This window comes from Lycorma delicatula, chromosome 8 (genome assembly GCF_047948215.1).
Source record: "Lycorma delicatula isolate Av1 chromosome 8, ASM4794821v1, whole genome shotgun sequence".
Lineage (NCBI taxonomy): Eukaryota > Metazoa > Arthropoda > Insecta > Hemiptera > Fulgoridae > Lycorma > Lycorma delicatula.
Genome location: NC_134462.1, coordinates 91,677,008 through 91,702,110, shown reverse-complemented (window position 1 = coordinate 91,702,110; position 25,103 = coordinate 91,677,008). Strand labels below are relative to the sequence as shown.

The following is a 25,103-nucleotide window of genomic DNA, read 5'->3' as shown; positions in this document are numbered from 1 at the left end:
TGAAATCTTTGGATGATGTTATATTGTTATTGCTTGCCGTACCCCAAAGTTGTATCCCGTAGGTCCATATTGTCTTGTACAAATTGTCTAAACGCTCCATATTGTAAACGGTCCATATTGTCTAAACGCCTTGTACAACAGTTTATTATGTAACGATAACACCTACTAAGGACCTACTTCCTAATAACCAGTTCAGCCGTCTAAGCTTGGTAATTAATTCTTTTCTCTTTTCTCTCACATGATTTTTCCATGTTAAGCGGCGGTCCAAATGAAGTTAGGTATCGTATGTTGTCCGAATGAGGGATGTGAACTCCATCTAGGCCGACTCATGGGTAAACTCCACTCTTCATTGCAAACATCACATGACTCGACTTTGCAATATTAACATGTACCTTCCATTTGACTAGCCATTCACTAAGACACCTACCGGGTTAGCCTAGTGGTGAACTCGTCATCGCAAATCACTGATTTTGAAATCAAGAGTTCTAAGGTTCAAATCCTGGAAAAGGCAGTTTCTTTTATATGGATTTGAATACGATCATGGATACCGGTGTTCTTTGGTGGTTGGGTTTCACTTAACCTCTCAGGAATGGCCAACCTTTCTTTCTTTCTTTCTTTTTCTGTTTAGCCTCTGAAACCACTGTAAGGTATTACTTCAGAGGATGAATGAGGACGATGTGTATGAATATGAATGAAGTGTGGTCTTTACAGACCACTCCTGAGAAGTGTGGTTAATTGAAACCCAACCACAAAAGAATCCCAGTATCCACAATCTAGTATTCAGATACATTTAAAAGTACCTTTACTAGGATTTGAATCTTAAAACTCTTGACTTCAAAATCAGCTGATTTATGATGACGAGTTAACCACTAGACCAACCCGGAGGGCTAGGAATGGTCGACCTGAGACTGTAGAAGACTACACTTCATTTACATTCATACATATCCTCATTCATCCTCTGAAGTAATACCTTATGGAGGTTTCAGAGGAAAAAGATAGAAGCCATTCACTGAGAAGGTCTAACTCTGACTGCAATTTCTCCAACGCTACTGTTGGGTTAACGTCACCACCATAATCAGCATGTCATCAGCAAAGAATACAAGAGTGATATTTTCTGTGCTACGAAGATCAGCAGAGTAGATTGAATACCCAAAACCGTTTTTAATACTGAACCCAGATATCCCGATTTTGCATAAAAAAACCTGAGAACTCTTGGCCATATTTAACCACTGAGAATCGTCCATCAAGGTAGTTGCATAATAACAAATATTATGGTTGTGGCAGGCTCATTGTAAGCTTGTAAAGCAAACCAGACAATCATACCTTTTCAAAGCCTGTTGGATATCCAAAAATACCGCCAAGCAGTGAAGTGAATACAATTTTTTTTTAAATTATAAACCCTAGACCTAAAATACCGAAAATATATTTTTTTAAATTTATTTTTCTTATTGAAGGGGATGTTAGATTTAGAGAGAACTTACTTATGCAAATTTGTTAAGCTTAATCTATATATGAGTATTTGTAGAGGATATTGTTCTTAAAAACTACTCTCCACCTCTAAAAATACATATATATTCTGGTTTTTTTTCCAAAGGAAGTTCTAACTCATTATTTTTATTATTAATAGCTGGGAAAGTCTTGCAATACTTTGTCAGATCTTTTGTATTGGGTGCCTTATATTTTTTAAAAGTTAAAGATACTTACTATTTCAGAGCAACATTGTTTGTTTTCATTAAAAATTATATAAATATTTTGTCACTATAGAAGTGTTATTTTTTTTATTGATTTATGTAAATTTTATCCCAATTTAAATAGAAATTTTTCCCCTCAGCATTTTGGTTCATTATTGGATAAAAGTAAATGTGAAATGCATGTATGTGTTAACATGTAATTTATACATATTTGAAAGAAAAACTTATAAACATGGTGAAATAAAGATTATCATGGTGCTATGAAACACAATATCTAATTAGCTAGGCAGGATCACTCATTTTTATAATCATGAGTTTACAGATCTTTTAAATTTTCTCTTTCAAATGTTTCTAGAGTTTTTATGTTTAACCTTTTCCCATCACAATGCTCCGCGCTTCTTAGCGCTCCGCAAAAATAGTTGGTATCTGATTGCCTCTCTTCATAGTCTTATGCTACCCTCTTGTGAAAAAATTTTCAAAAAATTACAGTATATTAACGAGATTTAACAGATTCTGACAAAAAAAAAAAACCTTACGATTGGATATTTTTTATGCCTGTAACAACAAAAAAATTGAAACCGTACAAAAATTACAATAATTTAATTGCAGAATTTTTTTGCGCATTTCTACCGCGTTTTTTATTAGCGAATTTTTTTTTTTTTTTATTTGTGTTTATGAAACATAGTTTGCTGATTAAAAAAAAAATACTTTCAAGCAAATCGGTTGAAAGTTGGGCAAAATATGATGAAAAACCCGTGTCATAAATTACAGATTAATTAGCATATCAGTTTCGAGAAATTTTTATAGTTATTTATTTTTTCTTAGCGTTACATATAATGTAAAATTTATTTTAAAAATTATAAGACTTCCTTAGAGCATTTATTACGTAAAAAAACTTTTTTTACAACAGAGTATTGCTGTTACACGCCACGGGGGGGGGGGGGCAATAGAGTTCATGAAACGCATAATAATTACCCCAGTAATTACAAGCTATTCGGTACAAACAACAGTTATTTTTTATGTTACTATGTATATAAAATCGTAATATATATTATATATATATAATATATAAAATAAGAAATTACGAGCGCGCACTAGTTTTTACACCAACATATAAATCGCAATATGGGAGATTCCCCAAAAAAACAAAAGAATGAAATAGATGAAAAATAATAAATAACCTAAACAAATAAAATGAAGTAATAAATTTATAAATAAAAAGCGCTTACCCCTAGTTGGTGATATTTTGGCGTGTGTGATACACGAGAAAGCATCCATCTATACAGAGTGGTACCTCACAAGCCACACACCTCCAGACTGATCTTACGCGAATGCCGTTTGCCGAGCACACAACGCATTGTCTAAAACTGTTTGTTCCCTCACGTTTAGGAAAATGTCTTGCTTCACAACTTTCAAGACGTAAAAATTCACGATTTCTTACATAAGATCCTCGTGCAGAAAATCTCGTAGGAGATGATGAAACAAGCCCTTTCAAAACCTCATTTCGAAACCATCAGAAGGATTGGTTCTTCTCCATCTTACTGCCGTATTATTTATTATTATTTATTGTAAGCCGTATAAGCATTGACAAGGAGCATATCAAAAATGTGGAAAAAGAGCATATCAAAAATGTGGAAAAAAAGTTTTTTCGTCCATTTTGTCATGCGCCTATGTAAGTAATAGCTTGAAGACAGAAGATAAGATTGATCAACAGCCCCCATATAATTATTGTAATCTACAATCATTACAGGTCTCACGACATTTTCTGTACCGTGAATTGTTACACTGTATTTACCCTCTTCAGCAGGCCAATGAATAGAAGACAGAAGTGTTACCATTCGCTTGTCATTGAATAGAATACAAGATATTCCATCCAGTGTCGTACGACAGGCTAACCGGTGTCTGGTCAAACCTAATTGTTTACGTCTGTTTCGTGTGAATTCAGCTGGCATTCCAGCACGATTGGATCGAGCTGTTCCACAAGCTAGAATTCCCACATCTTTCAGTCGTCGATATAATTGCAGGGATGAAAAAAAATTTTCCATATACAAATGATATCCACAATTTTCATAACCTGCAATTAGATTGATAACTGTACGTTCAGTAATTTTTTCGTTTACATTTTGTTCCTCTCGTTGTCTCCCGAGATATACATTCATATCGAATGTGTACCCAGAATTATCGAAAAGTCTGTAAACCTTTATCCCAAAGCGCTTTCGTTTACTAGGTATATACTGCCGAAACAAGACTCTACCCTTGTAGGCGCATAAAACCTCATCAACTACAATTTGTTGTCGTGGATTAAAGAGTTCACGAGATTTCTGACGAGCAATTTAAAATATTTCGCGTACTCTCCAGAGACGGTCATAGTTACCAGTTTGCATTTCTGATTCTATTGGTGGATCCTGGTTAGTGAAGTGTAAATACTTCAAAATATGAAGAAAGACAGTTCTCGGTAATGTATTCCCAAACCAAGCGAAATGGGAAACCTCGTCAGTCGACCAGTATTCTTGTAAAGTGTGTCTTACAGTATGACCCATTTCCAGGATGATTGCAAAGAAACGTTTCATCTGGGCAAGACTAACGTCACCTTGAATTCTGTCCTTAGGTAATGGCCTATCAGGTCTACGGCTTTGAAAATACAAATTAGTTTGTGATGTTACTTTTTCAAGGATAGCCCCAAAAAACAACATAGATACGGCAAACGGCGTCTGCCCATGAATACGGGGATCAGGAATATATTCAGGCACATTGTGTAAATTCCTACGACGCTTCTTAGGCCGACCTCTCTTATGAGGAGCGGATTTAGCCAAAAGGTCGGGATTCTTTACAAATGCACCTGGTTCCGGACCCATAAAAGGCAAACTGTTTAGTGTGTCATATTTACACCTATCAGTACAAACTAACCAGGGATTTCCAAGAACCGGCAGACGACCTTCCAACTCGTAACCTTCGTCATCTGTAACTGTTTCGTCATTTTGGGCCCGGTCAGTTGGATTTTCTTGTAACTCCGCCGTGTCAAGTTCCTCATCTTGGAGAGGAAATTCAACAGCTGGTTGCATTTCAACATCCAACTGCACTGGAGAACGATAATGGATTTCATGAAATATATTACCGTTTCCTTCAGCATGTGGATGTAGAACTGAACCGGCTACATTTATTTTCTGTTCCGTGTCAGTATCACTAATCGAATGACCTGGATCATCATCGTCGCTACTAAAATTCAGGAGATGCGGTTCCGAAAAATCGTTACTCCTAATTTCAGTATTTTTGATGTCGTCCAAGCCCTCAAGGTCGTCACTGTCATTTTCGTCATAATCTGAAAGTTCTTCGTCAAGAGCAAACCTAATCTGTTCGTCATTCATTGTCTCGATAAAAAAAAAAATTACGGCAAATAAAAAAAAATCACAAATTTAAAAAAAACGCCCTATATGTGAAAAAAATCGCACTGAATAAAAAAAAACCGATGTAATTTTGAAAAAAATAATGAAATAATATATTACCAACAGAACGCCGGTTTGCGATAGTAAGTTACTTACAGCAGTTCACTCGTACTCACTCACACAATAAAGTAACATATGTTAGTATAAAGAAAGAAATTCAGTAAAAACTACGTTTTATAAAAATCCCCTCCACTTAAAAGGCTATTCGGATTGACAAAAAACTATTTTTACTGTATACTGTTATTCATTACGAATCGGTATGTGTTTCATTGATGCCGATATCTTTTGTCAGACAAGATTTATTAGGCCTCAAATAAAAGTGACACATTTATGACCACAAATTCCTTTTTTTTTTGTGTGTGCCGTATAACATAACTTATTATGTGTTTCAATACATCGTTTTGTTGCTAATATAATAAGCTAGTTTTGTAAATAATAAATAAATCCGTAACCCTCATAGCAATTATAATACACCAGTCACACACACACACACAAGCACATTTCTGAGAAAAAAATGGTCATATTCTTTCTTGTCCAAATAAAACATTTTAATTCGTATAACTATAGTTCAAATTGTATAATAAAACTGATTTCTTTGTGAATATAAAAAAATATAACCGACTTAGATCCCATATAAAATGATTTTGTAACAGCGTTTTAAAACTGTCACCGCACAGAGCCACTTTACTGGCTTCCTGATCTGAAAAGGTTAATAAAATTTGAAAAATATTTTTCAAGATCATTATAAATTTGTCCAATTTGTAATTTTTTTATATAAATATAAAAATATAAATTCATTTATCATAATGCAAAGCCAATCTCCTTTGTTTTCTGAAGATAATATTGATTGATTACGCACGTTAATGTAATTTCTAAAATATTTTGAAACTTTTCTTTCTTCAAAACTACAAAATTTGACAAATATCATAGGCAGTAAAGCTGAAGAAAAGATCTTGAATCATTAAATTAATAATAATTTACGCTCTTTTTTGGAGTCTAATTCAAGATGAAAATTTAACAAACTATCAATAATTTTATGAATAAACATTAGGAATTAAAATTGTTATTGGGTCTCCAAATGCATGAAGTTGTAAATAAATTTAACTTAACACAATTTATCAATATTTTAAAATTCTAATCAAGGTCTGATAATTAATGCAGTAGTTAGATTTACAACTTTATTTTTGACTTTGATTTTTTAAACCTATGCTAGGTTTTTTTAATAAAAGTAATTCAATTCATATTTCTGATATATTTTGTTCATTAACATGGTATAATAGTAAATTTTTCAAAAAGGTCGGAAATTGTAATTTTTTTTGTTTTTTACTAGTTGAACAGAATTATCATCAATAGATAGAGTAGTATATTTGTCATTCAAATACACTTTATCACCGTTAGTTACCTTTAATACCAAAAACATTAGTTCTAGACTGATGTTTCTACCACTGTGATGAAGAATAAGAAGATTATATCTTGTATAGCAGTCTTATAACTGCTTTATGTAAATTATTTGTATTTTAACTTAATTTTTTCTGTTAATTTTTTTTATTTTTAGATTGGGCAGTGGTGTTTCGCCACCAGTCTTTGAACAGATATTCAAAAATGCTCGCTTTGCTCAAGGAGGTAATGCATTATTCGAGGGCCGCGTTGTTGGTTCCCCGAAGCCTGTCGTCTCTTGGACCCGTAAGGGTTCTCCCCTACTTGGTTAGTATAATCTAATTTTAAATTACATATCTGTTTGTACTTTAATAAATTTATTGATGATTATTACTTAATTCTATCCTATAATTTTTCTTTTTAACATCAGATAATAAAGAAAAACTTCTCTTTTTAACAAGTATTCTTACTTAACAACATTAATTAATGTTATTTTGGGTTGATTTAAAAAAAAAATTTACTTGTGTTCTATTTGATATTACTGTCATATTCTGAAATTATTAAATATTTTAATGAAAAGTTTTTTTTTTTCATAAATATACATTAAACTGTCATAAGTACACATAAATTTACTTCCTATTATTTTATACTGTATTTACTCTCTTAAATATTTTTTAGTCTGTTGTTTTTTCTCCCCTAATCTTATTTTAAATATGTTTTTCTATTTTATTTTATCTCTAATTCCTTCATTTCCTTTATTGAGTCTATACTCTTCTATCCTTGTGTTATTTTACTTAACTCATATCTATTTTTAAATTAAGATTTGCTGAATTAGAGCTGAGACAAAGTAGTTCTTGTACATGATTTTATTGTTCTTACTTTAAATCTTATTCTTACACTTCAGTAATATTTCAACTTGTTGATCTCCCTGTAATTACATTTTTTGTGTATATATTTACCCTTTAATGAGAAATGAAATATAAATACTGAACCAGAGTAGCTTATTTGGAAATCAGTGTACTAAACATTACTCCAACTGATTGATCAGTTAATATATGGAACGTTTTGATGAATAGTATGCCTGTTTGTTGATAATAATTCCTAAGTATCTGCAACTTTTTTGTTTTGTACATCCTCTTGTCATAACTTCACATAATTTTACATCTTACTACCTTAATTTTTTTCAGCTATAATGACTTCTGTTGATTTGTTCTTCTTGCTTTTTACTGCAAAAGATATTTTGGTTTCTTTCTTAATTATTTTCATTCTCTATTTTTCAATTACCTCATTTCTTATAGTAATCAGATGTAGTTTTTTAATTTCTCTTACTATTGTTTGATAACATTTTTTAATTGTCATCAATTTAGATGTGTTACAATTAATTATAATTAAGATATGCTCTGTTAATAATCTATTATGTGTATATTCATTCTTTTATGTAAGTTTAGTGCAGTGTCCAATAATACATTAAATAATATTTCAGAATCGAACAAATATAGGATGAAGTATGAGCAACAAACAGGGAATGTTTCTCTACTCATCAATAACATCGGTCCGGGAGATGAAGGCGAATATACTTGTCTTGCTAGAAACCAATATGGCGAAGCTATTTGCTCTGTATATATTCAACCAGAAGGTAAATATATTTTAGTTTTAAAGCAAAAATTAGTATTATTATTATTTTTTTTTATTTTTATTAATTATTTTTATTTAAACAAATGTAAAATAGATTTTCATTTATTTATATTTATATATATATATATATTTATATTATATATATATATATTTATATATATATATATATATATATATATATATATATATATATGTTTATAAAACTTTTTTCCTATATGATATTAATCAAATTATATATGCATGTATGAACTCTATTTTTTACCTATTGTAAACATTTTTATTTAAATTTGAGTAAATATGTGCTTAATATATGAAAAACTTATTTAAATATTTATTTATAAAATAACATAAATTTTAACTTCACCCATGAAATTTTAATTAAATGCTTGTAATAATATATAAGTATATAATAGATATATTTTTATATCAGATGCAAGCATAATAATTTTCAGTCACTAAACAAACTCCAAAGTTGAGATCTAAACGAAAAATTAATTTATATTGTTTTCAGGGGTAATGATGCCTCAACCACAAATTGGCGGTACACAGACTTTCCAGAGAACAGAAAAGACAACATTTTCAAATGGCTTTACTACAGTTGAAGAGGTAACTGTGAATATTTCTTTATTGATGTGAAGTAGATTTTATTATTAAAATGTTGTAAACATACTGTTTGATAGATGCACATACATAGATATATTATTGTGCCTGCACAGTAATATCTGTAATATAACCTGAAGAATGTGAAAATGTTATATAATTCCTAATAAAATCAGCTTAACATATAAACTTTTAAATAAAGTTCATAAACCATAATTTTAAGAATATCGATTTTGAATTATGGTTTTTTCCCCTTAATTACATCTAGTTTCAAAACAAAAAAGATAATTATCCATTCTGGTTTATTAACATTAATTTCAGTTTGAAATAACATAAATTACCAGGATTTACTCTATTACAATAAACTCCAAAACTATTATTTTATAACAATAGATTAAGTTAATTTGATGCAATTATAATTAAGTTTGTTGATTATTATAAATTAATTAGTTTACTAAGAGCAAATTTTATTATACTATCCAAATTTATCTAATATTTGTTTATACGTAAATCATTTTTAAATTGTAGATCTATGCTAGTTTTTTTCTTTTTTGTTTATCTCTAAAATTGATGTTGGTATTGCTTAACTAAACTTATTTTCATTTTAACAGTAACATGTGCTTAAAATTCATGGTATGCTTTAGAAGAAAATTTATTTTTTTGATATCATTCTTTAAAATTATGTAGTTTTTTCTCTACAGTTTATAATTCTTACTATGTATAAAAAAAAAAAAAAAAAACAGCAGTTTTTATTAGTTTGCAGAATAACTGCTCTGTTCACGTAGTATTTTTCAGGTAACAATAACTTTAGAGTTGTTTGCTTAGAAAGAATTTACACTACAGCCCAGAATCTGGATGCAATGGTGGACAGGTGTGCACCCTGGATATAAAAAATGATAAGGTTAAAAATCATTTCCCTTGAATCATTTTGACTAGTATTGGATTCTATGTAGAGCTGTGTACATATATGAAAACAGAGTTCATTTTTCCTTGACAATCACTGAACTTTTGAAAGGAGGTAGCACTGAGTGCCAAAAAAGCTCTTTACAGTAAAGTGCCAGTTAACACTTTATTTTTTTTTTGTATTCAGTCATTTGACTGGTTTGATGCAGCTCTCCAAGATTCCCTAACACTTTATAGTAAATGCTAACTATTAAAAAACAAACATTGTACATAATACAGAATATTACCTAAATGAAGCATTTATTATTTTTTAATATATAGACTTTTAATTTCTTATTGGACTTACATATGTCTTTTAACCAATATATATTAACATTTTTAAGCCAAAGTAACTTTCTTCCCATACCCTGATGGTTTTTAATTACGTTATAAATCAGTTACTGATAAACCAATTTATGTACTATAAAATTAGTTTGTTTAACATTTTTACATTAAGTTTCATATTTCTTATATTTATTTTACTTTTTTTAAATTTAATTTTTATAAACCATACAGAAATAATTTATCATTGGTCTTAAATTCTATATAGAACTGTTATTCAAATTGTATTTGATTTTTAATGTAAATAAGCTGTGAAATTTAGTATTAATATATTTATCATATTAAATTAAACTGCTAAAAACTAAAGCTATTCAGAGGCAAAACTAGGAAAACCCAAATCAACTTAACAAGTACAGTTAAGAAATGTGTTCTAAAAAAACCCAGTAAAACATTTTAAAGTGGGCATTTTGGTACTTATGTGTTCAATAAGAAAATAAATTACTTACCAAAAGAACAGTTCCTACAAGTCTATAAATTTAAACAACAGAAAAAAATCTTATATGGACACCACAGGACTTTGTTGTACATCTATTAAATTACATATCACATTTTTTTAAAATGAAAAGTACATAAAATTTTATTTCATTAATAACATCTGATATTTTTCCATATTTTTATTGTTATTATTGAATTATTTATTGTAATTTTTTTTTACAATCAGAAGTTAATAATTATTAATAAATCAATTTATTTAAATTAAAAAAAAAAAAAAAATTAGAGATGAAGTAGGATTTGAACTGATGTGCCTTCCCCTTGTAAGATCAAAATATTTCATTAATTAAAATTTTATTTGGCTATAACTCTGGAACCAGTGAAAATAAGTACCACTTACGATGATCTATTGTTGAAAAGCTGTCAATGAGGATTATTACTGCAGTTAAGAAAAAGTTCAAAATCCAAAAAATTTGGGATTTTCCAAAAAATGGATTCAGGATGGTCAAAATGGATATTTCTATTAAAATCTGAAAACTGAAATTTTTTTCAATCACAATAGTTCCTTTACTTCATACAAGGAAGTAATAATGTAAATGAGTTATAAAAATATGAATGTAACTGACAGATTGTTAGGACAAAGAGCATTTAACTGGTGACATATTAGAGTACATCAGTAGGTTTAGAATTTTAAATAATACTCATCATCATTGTGTAATATCTCCTAATTAGTTTTTTTTTTGCAGGATTTTAAAGTTGACACGTTTGAATACAGATTGCTACGTGAAGTATCGTTTCGTGAAACATTGACTAGAAGGTACATAAATGAAGTTGACTCACAAATAAGTACTACTATTGATCGTGCATTGGGGCCACCTGCTGCACCACAGGTTGGTCAAAAGCCACGTAACTCAAAAATACAAGAGGGTAGTGATGCTACTTTCTCTGTCAGGATTACTGCTAACCCAAAACCAAGGGTAAGTGTTTTCAGAAATCATCTCTTTGTTTATATTTCTGTATGTATACAAATTTTGAGCTATAGTTGATAACTATCATTCACCTTGTGATACAAAAACATTCTTCTTCTTGTTAAAAAATGATTCTGAATTTTTCTTGAAGGAAATTTATAAATTATTGTTACTTAATACATAATATTATGTATTATTTGGGAGAAAGGAATTACATATTTAAAAATTAAAATTTGAAAGTAAAAAAGGGTGAAAAATATTGAATAGAAAATAACATAAATAATAACTAAATTTTAAAAATAACCTAAATTCTAAAATAGAAATAAGTAATTGCCCATCTATACTTTCATATAACATGTATCTGTTCAATTCTAAAAAGAAACTAGGTCAGAAATACACTGAACTCAGTTTCTCTGGAGTCTGAACAAATTTATGTACTGTTACTAGATGTCTGGTAAATCGTTCTGTCTAATATAATAGCTTGACTTTTATCTAATGCATACTCAAGTACTTTTTTACATCAATGCATAATTATTTATTATAAAATCAGGTACATATCTTTTTTGTTAACAGTCAAAATTATTTTTAATGGAATTGAAAACTACAGAGATTATAATTTAGAAGGAATTTTTTTTATCAAAAAATTTATATTGCTTACTAGCTGTTATAAGCTAAACAACAAAAGCACATTAATTATTATTAAAATTTATTAAATGCATTATTCAAATGGAGGAGTTTTTTATACAGTGGATTTTGTTTAGAACATTTCACATATGTTATACTCATAACTCATTCTCACCCCTAAAAGTAGGTTTCATTGATTGTGAACTTTAGAATGGGAAGAGTCAACTTTTTATAAAATTTATGCCATGCTCTGATTTTTGCAGAAATCAGTTAATATCTTCTTAGGGATAGCTTATTTATGTTATGTAGGAGCTGCATGATTATAAATAAATGGCAGATATTCAGTAATTGATCACACTGATCCTTTTTTAATAATTTTGCTTACTAGATCCAATTAGGAGATAATTATTTAAAACAATATCATATGATATGTAAATAGAAGGAAAGAATGGTTGATAAAATCAACTTTGAGATGAAAAAAAGGACTGAAACTCAGATGTGAGTTGATACTTCTGCAATGGTCCAGGAGAACATTAGAAGGAAAGGTAAAAAAATATGTTATAAAGTAAAAAAAGGTAAAAAGTAGAAATAACATAATAATAAAGTGTTTAATGCTACTGCATTAATAGACAACATATTAATCTGAAGGAAAGAATTGAGCGTATGCAAGAGTAATTGGAGAACTGAAACGGGCAGTTGTAGAAGTATGGCTCTAAAACATCATCAGGAACATAATCTTACTACCAGCCAAGAAAAATGTGAGATATTGATGTGATGGAGAAAAATTATTAAATAGTGAATAGAATTATGTTGAAAGTTATGAAAAATTTCACGTTTCTAGGAACAAATTTAATAGCAGCTGGAGGAATCACATAGGAGACAATATTTAAAAAAAAAGGAAGTATTTATCAAAGCACACTTAGGAAAGCAAAGATATTAATGTAAAGATTCAGCTGCATTTCAGTATATATGAAATTAGAAGATATGAATTGTTGTGATAAAATACTGGATCCAAATTCAGGCTGTTGAAAAAAAATACTAAAAAACAAAATAAGAATGGTCATCATGAATGAAGAAATCAGGGATGTGATTAGGAATGAATAATTTGAAAGAGAGATTATTGCAATAACAGTCATTAGTTATATCAATAGGAGGTAAATTTCCAAGGTGGATGGTAGAAATACAGGAGTTAGGGAGACACTTTAGGGAAAGGTCACTGGGATATGGGAGATCAGTGTCAGAAAAGAGGTGGAGAATGGAGGCAACATTTGAAAGGAAGTGAAGAGAGAACAGTTTCGAAGGAAGAAAGCAAGGTAAATGGAGAGGCTTAATCAGCACCCTGGACCAGTAAACGAATGTATATTTTGTTATATAAAGAATATTTCACTGATTGTACATTAGTATTCAAAAGTTATATTTATTTTTTATCTATTTTGTAAGTAATCATATTTATTGGTTACCAGTGGTTATAAGAGATAAAAAATCTAGTAACACTAAAATAAATCTAGTGTAAATAAAATTCTGTTGAATTAATAAATTTAAGTGAAAATTTGAATGATAATTTGAAAAAATTATCCACTTATTACTGGCCAGTTATTATAATTTAGTTGAATGTTTGAATAACTATTTAGGCAAACCGGTACATTGATATTCTCTAATCATGTTTAGTTAAAAGAATTATCAAAGTCTAATTCTATGTGGGTTTCCTAGTTCTATGTGTCTAATTTATGTGTGTTTTTATTTATTCTCTTTACTTTGCCCTTTGGTTTATGCATACTGATCTATCTAATAATTAATATCATCAAAATTTTTATTCAAAATAAAACAAACAGAAAATTACTTTGTGATAAAGCTTCATGCAATTACAGACCTCAGTTTGTATGTTACCTTTAATTTTCCTTTTTATATAATATGTCATCAACCAATTGGCAGATTGAGTTAGTTCACTGTTTATCTCAATTAACTGTAGAATTAACTGTAATAACCTAGCTTTTTTATTATTTCTTCTCATCATGTTAAATTGTCAGTTCCATAATAGAAAACAAGAAGTATTATATTAAAGTACTCACTCATTAGTTCTGGTAATTTATATTTTATGAAAATATTGAAAAGTACCTGATTTTAAATTTTCCTTAAAAAAATTACCTGGACATTTACATTTTCTCTGATTCCTACTAATTTCAGTTGTTATTTACAGACCTAAATGGAAGCTCACATTTTTATTCTACATATTGCTAATACATAAATGTTAATTTTTAAACATATGTAATTAAGTATAGATATTTAACGATTTTTTCATTTAGAAGGTATGCATTCTTTTTCAGAATGTAATTTTTGGTGATTTACTTAGTAGATAAAATCATTATTATACTTAAATTTAATGTTGGAAAAGAAAGGAAATAATTTTTTTTTTTATTTCATATTTGTTTTCTAGTTAACTTGGTTTAAGAATGGACAACGTATTGTACAATCACAAAAGCATCAGTCATCATACTCAAATCAAACTGCTACACTTAAAATATCTAAAGTTAGTGGTCAAGATTCTGGACACTATACTTTACTTGCTGAAAATCCACAAGGTAATTAGCCATTTCAATTTTTTTTTATTAAATAATCTTAATTAGAGGTTAATATTAGTCTTATTAATCTGACTAAATATGTTCTATGTAAATATTTTATATATTTATGTTAGTGTCATAATAATATTAATACATCAATTCTTTATGGACATAAAAGTTTTGTAGCATTGGCTGAGTAAAAGAATGTGACTGTGCTTATTTACATCGTTGTAATTTGCTGCTGCCTTCAAGTAGTAGTAGTACATTAGCTCAAGTAAAAATCATGTTTGTTGATTTTTTAAAAGTGTGATTAGGGGGTTTGGTTTTGCTAGGCAGGCACTTCAGGTATAACGCTTCTGGTGTAGATATTGAGAAGAAACAAGAGCCTCTGAATTACTCCACTGGTAGCAGCTCCACTAGATACTAAAGATCTAATAACTTTTCAGCTCCTGGCATCCTCAGCACAGAGAACCTAGCAGGGTCAAATAGGTACCCACGTAATTTGTAATAGTAATAATAGATCAAAGATAAGAAAAGCAAGTGGGTGAAGTAAAAGGAAGTGTCATCAGGATCTAGTCTACTGCATTGCTTGGGATAAAAAATTCTGCTTAAACCCAGGAATTCAGATAGAAATTATGATAAAAGATAAATAACTTATTTATTTACATACTGAATGCAGGACATTTTTGCTGGAAGGTTTTGCATTTTATTTTTTTTGCAATATTAAAGATGATATAATTTTGAAGCATTTCAAGATCAACCTTCTGAATCACTAATTCAAGAATCCTATTCTAAATAATAAATTCAATCAGCCACATATTAGATTTAATATGACCTTGCTATAGCATGAAGATAAGAATATATCATTGTATTATTGCATTGTGAGTAATCATATGTATATATATATTTATCCCAGTTTCATGTAATTCTAAGCATTCCAGAAATGGGAAATTTTGTATTTCATGTATTATTTTAATAAAAATAAAGTAGTTAAATATATATTACATTGAATATGAATAAAGAATTATGCTAAATAGTTACTGAAATAAAATGTCAACGTGAAACCTTAATAACTATTTAAAAAATATGAAAATCTAAATCTACATGTATGTTTCAATTACTAAACAATTTTGATCATTGTTGTAAAGAAATTATTTAAAAAAATTAGTAAATTACAAAAAAATAAAAAACCTATACCATAAAAAGTTAGTTATTTCTTCACATTAGAGAGGTTACATTTTCATGAGAAATAAAATCTTACAACCTGGGAGTTCAGGTGATGAGAGATATTTATTTAACTAATCACTTGCTTTTAATATAAACCAAATAAGTCCATTTTTATTTCTGTTTATTTCTTTATATTTATTGATAATGATTATTTTACAGTTAATTTCACATCCAGTTATAGATTTTTATTTTTGTAAATCATTTTTGACGTTTCTCTTTGAAACTTTATTGTATATCAGACTTAAATCTTTAAGCTGTTATTTACATTTTCTTTTATTATTTGAAATTCTAATAACTTCAACTTTTGTATAGAATATTGTTTTTTTATTTGTTTTAGGTTGCATTGTATCATCAGCATATCTTGCTGTTGAACAATCTGGAGTTCAAGATGGAATTTATCAAAGGTGTGTATATATATATACGTGTATACATGTAGAGTGTGTGTGTGTGTGTGTGTGTGTGTGTGTGTGTGTGTGTGTGTGTGTGTGTGTGTGTGTGTGTGTATTTCTGAACCTTTATATTAAAGTTGGTGATTTTTCCAAGAAAATGACCAGTTTTGAAGTTCAAAACTTCATGCATAGATCTGATTTTTTAATTAATTCATTCTGGATTGTTGTTTATTTAACCAGTGTGATGTTAAATCTGTAACTGTTGGTATAGCATTGTGTTACAGAAGATCGATAACATTAGATTATAAAAGAATATTCAATTACAAAATATCATTAGTGCAAAAAAATATGTAATAATTGCAATATATAACTTTTGAATAAAAAAAAAATTATATGTAGAATATACTTTATGTGTGTTGTGTAAATATAAATGTTTACATTATTTATGACTAATAAAAAAATACATTAAAATTAATTTTTTATTGTTACAGTGACCTGCAAAGGACTCAAGTTGATACAACTGAAGTTGATAGCAGTAAAATGTTAGCACCAAACTTTGTCAGAGTTTGTGCTGATAGAGATGCACAAGAAGGAAAAATGACACGATTTGATTGTCGAGTCACTGGACGACCTTATCCAGAAGTTGCTTGGTTTATCAGTGGTAAACAAGTTGTTGATGATGCTACACATAAAATACTTGTTAATGAGTCAGGAAACCATTCTTTAATGATTACCAGTGTTAGTAGATTGGATTCTGGTGTCGTTGCTTGTGTTGCCAGAAACAAAGCTGGAGAAACATCTTTCCAGGTAAGCTTTGTCTGCTCTTAAAAATTCACTATTAAATTACAAATCGTCCTTTTTTCTAAATTTTCCAATTTGAATAATAATTACTGAATCTAGCAATTTCAAAACTGAATTAATTAAGGTCAATCACTAGTCTGAAAACAGATTTAGATAATTGCAAATCTGAAACTAATAATTTAAAAAAGAGAATGGAGAGTTAAAATAAAGTTCTTGATGATAAAAATCTAAGTTTACATAAATATTCAAGATTCTCAGTGTAATGTTGTTTGGATAGTAAATGTTATCTAGGCTATAAGTTATAATACAAATATTATTCTCACTTTTAAAAAAAAATCATAAATTATTAATTTTCCCTTTGATAGAAAAAAAGATTAGTAATTAATATAAAATGCAATAAAAAAAAAACCATCAAATTATTGTTTGCAATAATCGTTATATTTAATTGTGAATTTGATAAAAAAAATTTTTAAGGATCGAAAAGAAAAAATCAACCAGTCAACAACTGACATATTTGTTGCAACATCAGTTGAACAAATTTTCATTTTAGAACATATGTTGCCAGCTAACTTTAAGTTATTTATAAAGAGTTGAAAGATCTGCAAGCAGAAGGGTATTTAAGTGTACTTGGTTCACAGGTAATAAACTTTTGCAAGAAAAGCTGACAATTCTAGAATTATTTAGTTATTCCCCAGATGAGATTGCTATACTAAAAGGAAGAAGTTTGATCAATTTGAACAAAGAAAATCATTCTGAGGATGATTTGGAGGGTGAAGGTGCAAAAATGGCTGTAACTAAAGCTGATATACTTGTAAATAAGAAAAAAAGAAAAGTTATGTGTTATTGAAGATGATATCTTCAAATGCAAGTTCTCAGATCACTTGTGGATGATGTTTTTTAGACTTAACTGGATATAAGATTATGACATATTTATATTTAATGCTGTAAGAATTAATGATACATGTAAAACTAATCAAGTGGTAGCCTCAGTGCGATAGAACAATAGTTTGAAGAAATGCCAGTGGAAGTATAGTGATTTTAAGTTCAAATGATTGCTGGGTAGTAGTTAAAATAGAAATTGATTAGTTATGGATAAATCTTGAAATAATAAAATAAAGTACAATTAGTTCTCACAACTGAAAGTGAAATTATTGACTAATGATGTGGAACATCTTGGGAATTACATCAATAACTAGGAATGAAGTAAAGAATGTTATTAAAAGTATAAGGGATTATTATGTTTTGAGAGATTGTGTAAATGTATTAGGTTCAAGATTTAGTTCATTATTTAAAGACATTAGTGGGTCAGTAGCTGGAGAAGACTATGTTAAGTACGATGTTAATATTTGAAAATTAAGAATAATTAATCAGTTAATCTTAATTAGCCTGTCCATAACGGTAGATTATGCTGGTTAAATGGTAGATTATTTTATAAATGGTACTTATGCAGATTCTCTGGAGATAATATCACAATGCAGATTAAGGAATAATTTATTTCATATTTTATTACATTTATTATCTAAATAATTAAATTGTTGAATGTGTATTTAATGGATAGTTTTACTAAGGCAGAGAAGTATTGTAATCTACTTATAATTAATTCATGAACGAAACTAAACAAGATTTTTTTAAATGTTTTAGAGTAATTTGATCTCAGAAAATTTCTATGAATAAATGATTTAAGATAACTTTGTGAATTGGATGGGTTAGGTTAGTTTCCATATTATTTAAAAAAATAATATGGAAACATTTGTTTCTATAGAATAATGAAATGATATATTGAAATTTGATTTTGCTGCATTAATTTTAATAATAATTCATTTGGCTTAATTTTTAACCACATGTTCAGCATTTTATTTATATTAATTTTATTAAAAATGGCCCATTGGTGTGATTATATAATAATAATTAAAAAACCCGCTTACCAACAATTTTTTTGTGTTCAAGCGCTTTTGGAATAGATATCCATCATCAGGAACTTAAAAATTATATTCTTAATAAAACTAGAACTTTGCTGTCATATGTAAAGTATATAAAATATAAGAGTGGTCATCATGTGACTTTCTTATATTTTATATGACACAACTTTTATTTTACATATGACAGCAGAGTTCTAGTTTTATTAAGAATATAATTTTTAAGTTCCTGATGATGGAATTCTATTCTGAAAGCGCTTGAACTCATAAAAAAATTGTTGCTAAGTGGATTTTTTAATTATTGTTGTTATTATTATTAAGTTGATGATAAAAAAAATAACAAAACCTTTTTATAGTTAGTTTTTTTATATTATCAGCTTTATTTGAACTAGTCTAAGTGTTTTCTTCAAAAACTGTTTGCTTACAAGATAGTTATAAGTATTTCTTTTAATTTTATACTTATTTATCCTATTTATGTTTTTTATTTTTCTTTCAGTGCAATTTGAATGTGATAGAGAAAGAATTAGTTGTAGCTCCAAAATTTGTTGAGAGATTTACAACAGTTAATGTCAAAGAAGGAGAACCAGTTGTTCTTAGTGCTCGTGCTGTAGGAACTCCAGTTCCTAAGATAACGTGGCAGAAGGTAATATATAAATAAATACATTTTTATTTATTTATTATTTAATAAATTTAAACATTTTTTTTTTAAATGTAAAAATATTTTTTTTATTTAATAAATTTTTTTCAAATTAAAATTTAAAAAATTCTATAAATGTAATATTACATTGTAGAAAATACCTGTTATTCAAATTACTTTGTGATCATTGATAATTTTAACTTCAGTAACTAAGTATTGCTTATTAATATCCATATACATTAATATAATATAAATTATATTAATATATAATTTATATATTTATAATTAAGCCAAAGATTTAGAGTTGTGACTATTCCTATTCTGTTGGAAGCATATACAATGAAATAATACTTGATACTTCAGCCAGAAAAAGTTGAATATGATAGATTTTAATTTTACAAGAAAACAGTTGATGTATGTATCCTACATCGACTGATTGGCTGTTGGCCTCTTGTATGGATTAAAGAAATGTGTCATCTAAGCAATACCATATCATTAAAAAAAAAATTTTTGTTATATAAGAATATAGTTCTCATAATAATACTTTTGCTATGATCTATTTCATGTTTAATTCAGTCTCATAATCCAACTCTGAAACTTGTAAAATTATTTATGATACTATTAAAAACATGTGGCCTGTAATAAATAATCCTTTTTGTGATTCTAGGACGGTGTACAAATACAGCCAGGATTAGATGTAACAATTATAACTGAAGGAGGAGCATCAACTCTTGATTTACCTCGAGCTAAGTCATCAGATGCAGGATGGTACCAATGCACTGCTCAAAATGTAGCTGGCTCCACTGCAACTAGAGCAAGATTGTATGTACAGACAACAAGACAAGATCAGCAACAAGAATATCAACGAAGACTTAACCTTCCAAAACCAACTAAAGTTATTGAACCAGAGTAAGTTTATATTATTTAATTAGTAACATATAAGTTGTTACAGTTTATGTTACTGAAGTTATGAAAATCTATATTAAAATGCTTTTATGTTACTGCTGACTATGTAATTTACTACCTTTATATAATTACATAGAAAAATTTTGACAATAAAACAATCAGGATTTTACTTCAGGCCATTTTATTTTAATCTGAAGAAGTTAGGATGTAAAATATTAAATTGTATTACGTAAATTTACAAGGTATACTGAATTCGAATTCCGGTCAGGTATGGCCTTTTTTATATGCTACAAAATTTCATTTCCATATTTCTACACACAAATTTCAAAATCTTCTGTGGTGAATTAGTTCATCAAGAAAAAAATTGTGGAAAATGATAGGCTATTTTTGGATATTTTCATTATATGTTTGTAAGACTATAGATTATGAAATGACTCATTTTTGTGTAAAGTAATATTAATTTTTATCACGTGAAATTTCTAAAACACTTTTCTCAAAATATAATTTTAGTTTTATGAGGACTTCATTTTTTATAAATATGAGCAGATGTCTGTTTCTATCTTGAATATTTTGATTAATTATTTGGTGGCTGACATCGCTAAATAATTGAATAAACACTGCTCATGTTTTATAATAAAACAGATATATTATATTAAGGTTTTTAATATATATTCAAAAATGTTACATAAAAATACAGTCAATTAAGCATAATATTTATATAACTGAACAATAATTTGTTTTTATATAATAATCTTTTTCATAATACTTACTTTATTTCCTAATACAAATAAATTTTTAAAATCTTATTTTATTTTTTTTCTAGAATACAACCAGGACCAGAAGTTATATATCTGAGGCATGTGGAGCGAGCCAAACCACACACACCACATCCAGAAGAAGAAAAGATTTATCCCCCTCCACAATTTATAATACCATTAAGGGACGTCTCACAAATTGAAGGGGGAAGAATCCACTTTGAGGCTAGAATTGAGCCTGTTGGGGACCCGAGTATGCGTGTCGATTGGTTCCACAACGGACGCCCTCTTCCAGCTAGTAAGTATCATCTTTTTAATTTAAAATATTTAGATAATTTTTTTTTTAAATAATGATAATTTTAAAAAAAGATATTTTGGTACTTTTTTTCTATAAAATGTATACATTTTATCAAGATGTCAAATGTTTTTTATATATACTTTAAAAAACTTTTTTAAAAATATATGTATGGTACGTGTGATTCAATTTTATTATTCATCATCTCTTTGTTTTAGGTTCACGATTAACGACAACGTTCCGATTTGGATTTATTGCACTTGATTTACTAAGTATCGTGATGGAGGACAGCGGAGAATATGTATGTAGAGTCTCCAGTAATTCAGGAGCAGTAGAATCAAAAGCATTACTAAGTGTACAAGGTAAATATTTTTTTTTGCTTTCTTGATTAGAGTGAATTTTTTTTTTTCATTATTTTTATCAATAACTATAAAATTCAAGAATTAATAGTTCTTTTGGTTTTATTATTTGTTCATTTCCAAATATTTGGATTAGCTTTTAAAAAAATTGACTAATATGTTTTCATTTTTATCCAACTTTTATGAAAGCAATACAATTGGATCAAAAGTTATTATATTTTAATTAGCAATACGTAGTGTAAAAATCAAGTAAAGATTGGTTTTCCTCTACTGAATGGAGACAGTTTAGCTACCGAATTGATTGCCTTAATGGGTTCATTAATCTGTTGTCTTACCTGGTGTATATGAGTCTATTATGGGTATGACCCATATTAAAGTAGCTGTTACTAGATGAACTGTGTAAGATGATTAAATGACAAGAGTTGATTACTCTGAGAGTAATGATGTTCACTATAAGGCAACCCATGAACAGAGTAAAGGTGTCAACAGCATGTTTCTGGGCTTGACATACTTATAGACACAGTATATTTGGCTCAATGAGATATCTTCATTTTTGCTATTAAACCTTGCTTGAATCGTTATTATTTTTTTGGAAATAGCTATCATTTGCATAAGTGAGTTGTGTCCAATGTCAGATCACCTAAAACCATAAATGTATACCATACATGTATACCTAAAGCCATATATATCTAAACTATAAATGCAATTGTTATATTTGTTTTTATGTTTAATGTGATATTTTTATCAGTAATTTAAATAAATACCAATTAGTCCCAAATGTGGGACTAATGTCTCATCTTTGTATTGATGAGAAATTTCTAAAGCATTTAATAGGTAACATTACAATAACAATTTCCTTTTATTTATAGTGCGTGCTTCAATTGAACAAACAAGTCAACATCCAGAAAGTCTCCAATATCTCTCACAATTGGAGGATTACAGCAAATATCAGAGAACAGAAAGTATAGATGAGACGACCGCCCAGCGACCTGCATTCATCCGACCGCTCCATGACCTAGGTCAGTTACAGGAGGGCAGGAACGCTCATTTTGAAGCTCAACTCACTCCTGTAAGTGATCCTACTATGAAAGTGGAGTGGTACAAGGATGGAAGACCTATTACAGCAAGTAAGTAAATCCAAAATAAAATTGATTTATTCCATGTCGTGAAAATTTTATAAATTGTTACTTTGGGTGTGTATATTTCTTCCTTTCTTATAACCATTTTTACACCCAATAGCTATCAGGTATAATATTAAAGCAATAGATTTTATGAAAAAGGATATAAATTTCAAATAAACTTGGTTCTTATTTATTTTATTCATTTATAGTCATTCATCTAAATTATTCTTTCACATATGAAAAAAAAAATGTGCGTTTACACATTTTCTGTCAGACTTGCACTGTTACAAATAAATCTTAATTTATAATTTATAGATTTAGTATCTATAAAATTTATTTGAACATATAAGTAATATGTAATTTTTTTTATCAATATGATACACATGTCCTACAATTATTTCATTTTCAAACTATAAAAAAGGACTTTAATAACTTTTTATTAAAACAACTGTAGTAGAAATTTACATTTCTTTGTAAATTTTTCCATTCAGTTTTTTTTTTTTTTTTGTAAAAGCATACATATTAGCAAGCACTAACAACTGAAAAATTTGTTTAACTTGGCTCTCTTTCTCTCACATTAATATCTTTTTATAGACAAAGATTTATGTTGATTATGCAGGTCCATAGTAAACATAGAACCTATTTTAAACAACGAAGTTGGTGACTTGTTCATCCGTTCACCATCCACTTTTATCACTTTGTATCATTTGATAACATGTATCAGTTGACATACAACTGATTAACCATAGCTAGTGCATGTGTATCACAATATCTAGAATAACTATAGTGGGTGTCAATCTGATAGACATTTATTAGAATATTAAACATATTATCTAATGCTACAATAAAAGTGTATGAAATTTTCAAGTGAAAAAATATAACAAATTAATTGGCGACATAAAATTTTCAGTTTTTATTGTTCCATGATTTTTATTCTATCTGTTTCTTTTTACTGAATATCTCCCACCCAAAAAACTGTTTTATGCTTTACAGAAAATGAAAAATGTGCATTTACAAAATTTTATAAAATGAATTTTTATATTTCTACCAGCTGTAAAATTATATAATCTTAAAATTAAAATTCATCTACAGTAACAAGTCTTCTTATAAGTCCATATTTTATGCATACACTCAAATTATTAAAGTCAACTGTTGTGTCCAGATTACATTTAATATAGCAATTATAAAAGAAAATTCTACATATTGGCTACATTGCTTTTTCTGAGCAGTGGTTTCCTTCTTATGTTTGACTTATAGTTATTAACCTAATAGTTATTATAAACAAAAAAGTACTTGCTTTAAAATATTTATTTAATTTAAATTCTCTCTCTAAAGAAATATTAAATTTTTATTTTTATTAAAAAATAGGTTCACGGATCACAACTATCTTCAACTTCGGTTATGTCTCTCTTAACATCATGCACCTACGGGCTGAAGATAGCGGATCATATACTGTGAGAGCTGTTAATCGCTGGGGTGAAGCCGTTTCAACATCAACTCTTAGTGTTTTAGGTAATTATTATTGGTATAAGTCTTTTGTAATTTTAGGACATTAGAAATTTTATGTATGAATTATTAAAATATATTACATTATCATATTATTTTTGTGGCTAGTTAGCGTAATGCCAAATGTCATGTCATTCTTGTTACCCATGCTTACATATTTCTTTGCTAGAGAAGGACATAGCAGTCAAAATTATTTTTTCAAAGAAAGAAAAGTTTATTTAGAGAATAAATATTCAAAAGGTAAAAAACCTTTCCTTCAACAATTATTCTATTAAATACTTTATTCTCTTTAATTTTTTCTTCAGTGTGCTTTATTATAATACAACTTCAGCAAATAAATCACTAAAAAATTGTTTTGCCTTGATTTTAAGAAAGTTCCTATTCAAAACTTCCAAGAGATATATCCCAAAAAATTACTAAAAATTTTTTAGGGTTTAATTTTTGTCATTTTAGCTTTTTTATGTGAAATTCTTTAAAAATGAATATATTTTTTAACAATAGGAGGTAAGGACCTTTTATGTGTATCATAAGCATATAAATGTAAGTTGAAATGTAGATTAAATTTCAATAAAAATTAAG

General features: G+C 28.2%; 1 protein-coding gene across 9 annotated transcripts in view; it reads left to right on the top strand.

Annotated features, from left to right (window-relative positions):
- sls (sallimus) overlaps window positions 1–25,103 on the top strand; it is a 397,202-nt gene that overhangs the window by 51,505 nt on the left and 320,594 nt on the right. For all 9 annotated transcript variants that reach the window (XM_075372741.1, XM_075372740.1, XM_075372745.1 and 6 more), the window contains exons 3-15: window positions 6,690–6,838; window positions 7,995–8,147; window positions 8,658–8,752; window positions 11,209–11,439; window positions 14,489–14,633; window positions 16,177–16,243; window positions 16,720–17,035; window positions 19,442–19,588; window positions 20,250–20,491; window positions 21,312–21,541; window positions 21,757–21,900; window positions 22,767–23,024; window positions 24,387–24,530. In XM_075372741.1, coding sequence (XP_075228856.1) covers window positions 6,690–6,838; window positions 7,995–8,147; window positions 8,658–8,752; window positions 11,209–11,439; window positions 14,489–14,633; window positions 16,177–16,243; window positions 16,720–17,035; window positions 19,442–19,588; window positions 20,250–20,491; window positions 21,312–21,541; window positions 21,757–21,900; window positions 22,767–23,024; window positions 24,387–24,530 — 2,321 coding nt within the window. The remainder of the gene's footprint in view (window positions 1–6,689; window positions 6,839–7,994; window positions 8,148–8,657; window positions 8,753–11,208; window positions 11,440–14,488; window positions 14,634–16,176; window positions 16,244–16,719; window positions 17,036–19,441; window positions 19,589–20,249; window positions 20,492–21,311; window positions 21,542–21,756; window positions 21,901–22,766; window positions 23,025–24,386; window positions 24,531–25,103) is intronic.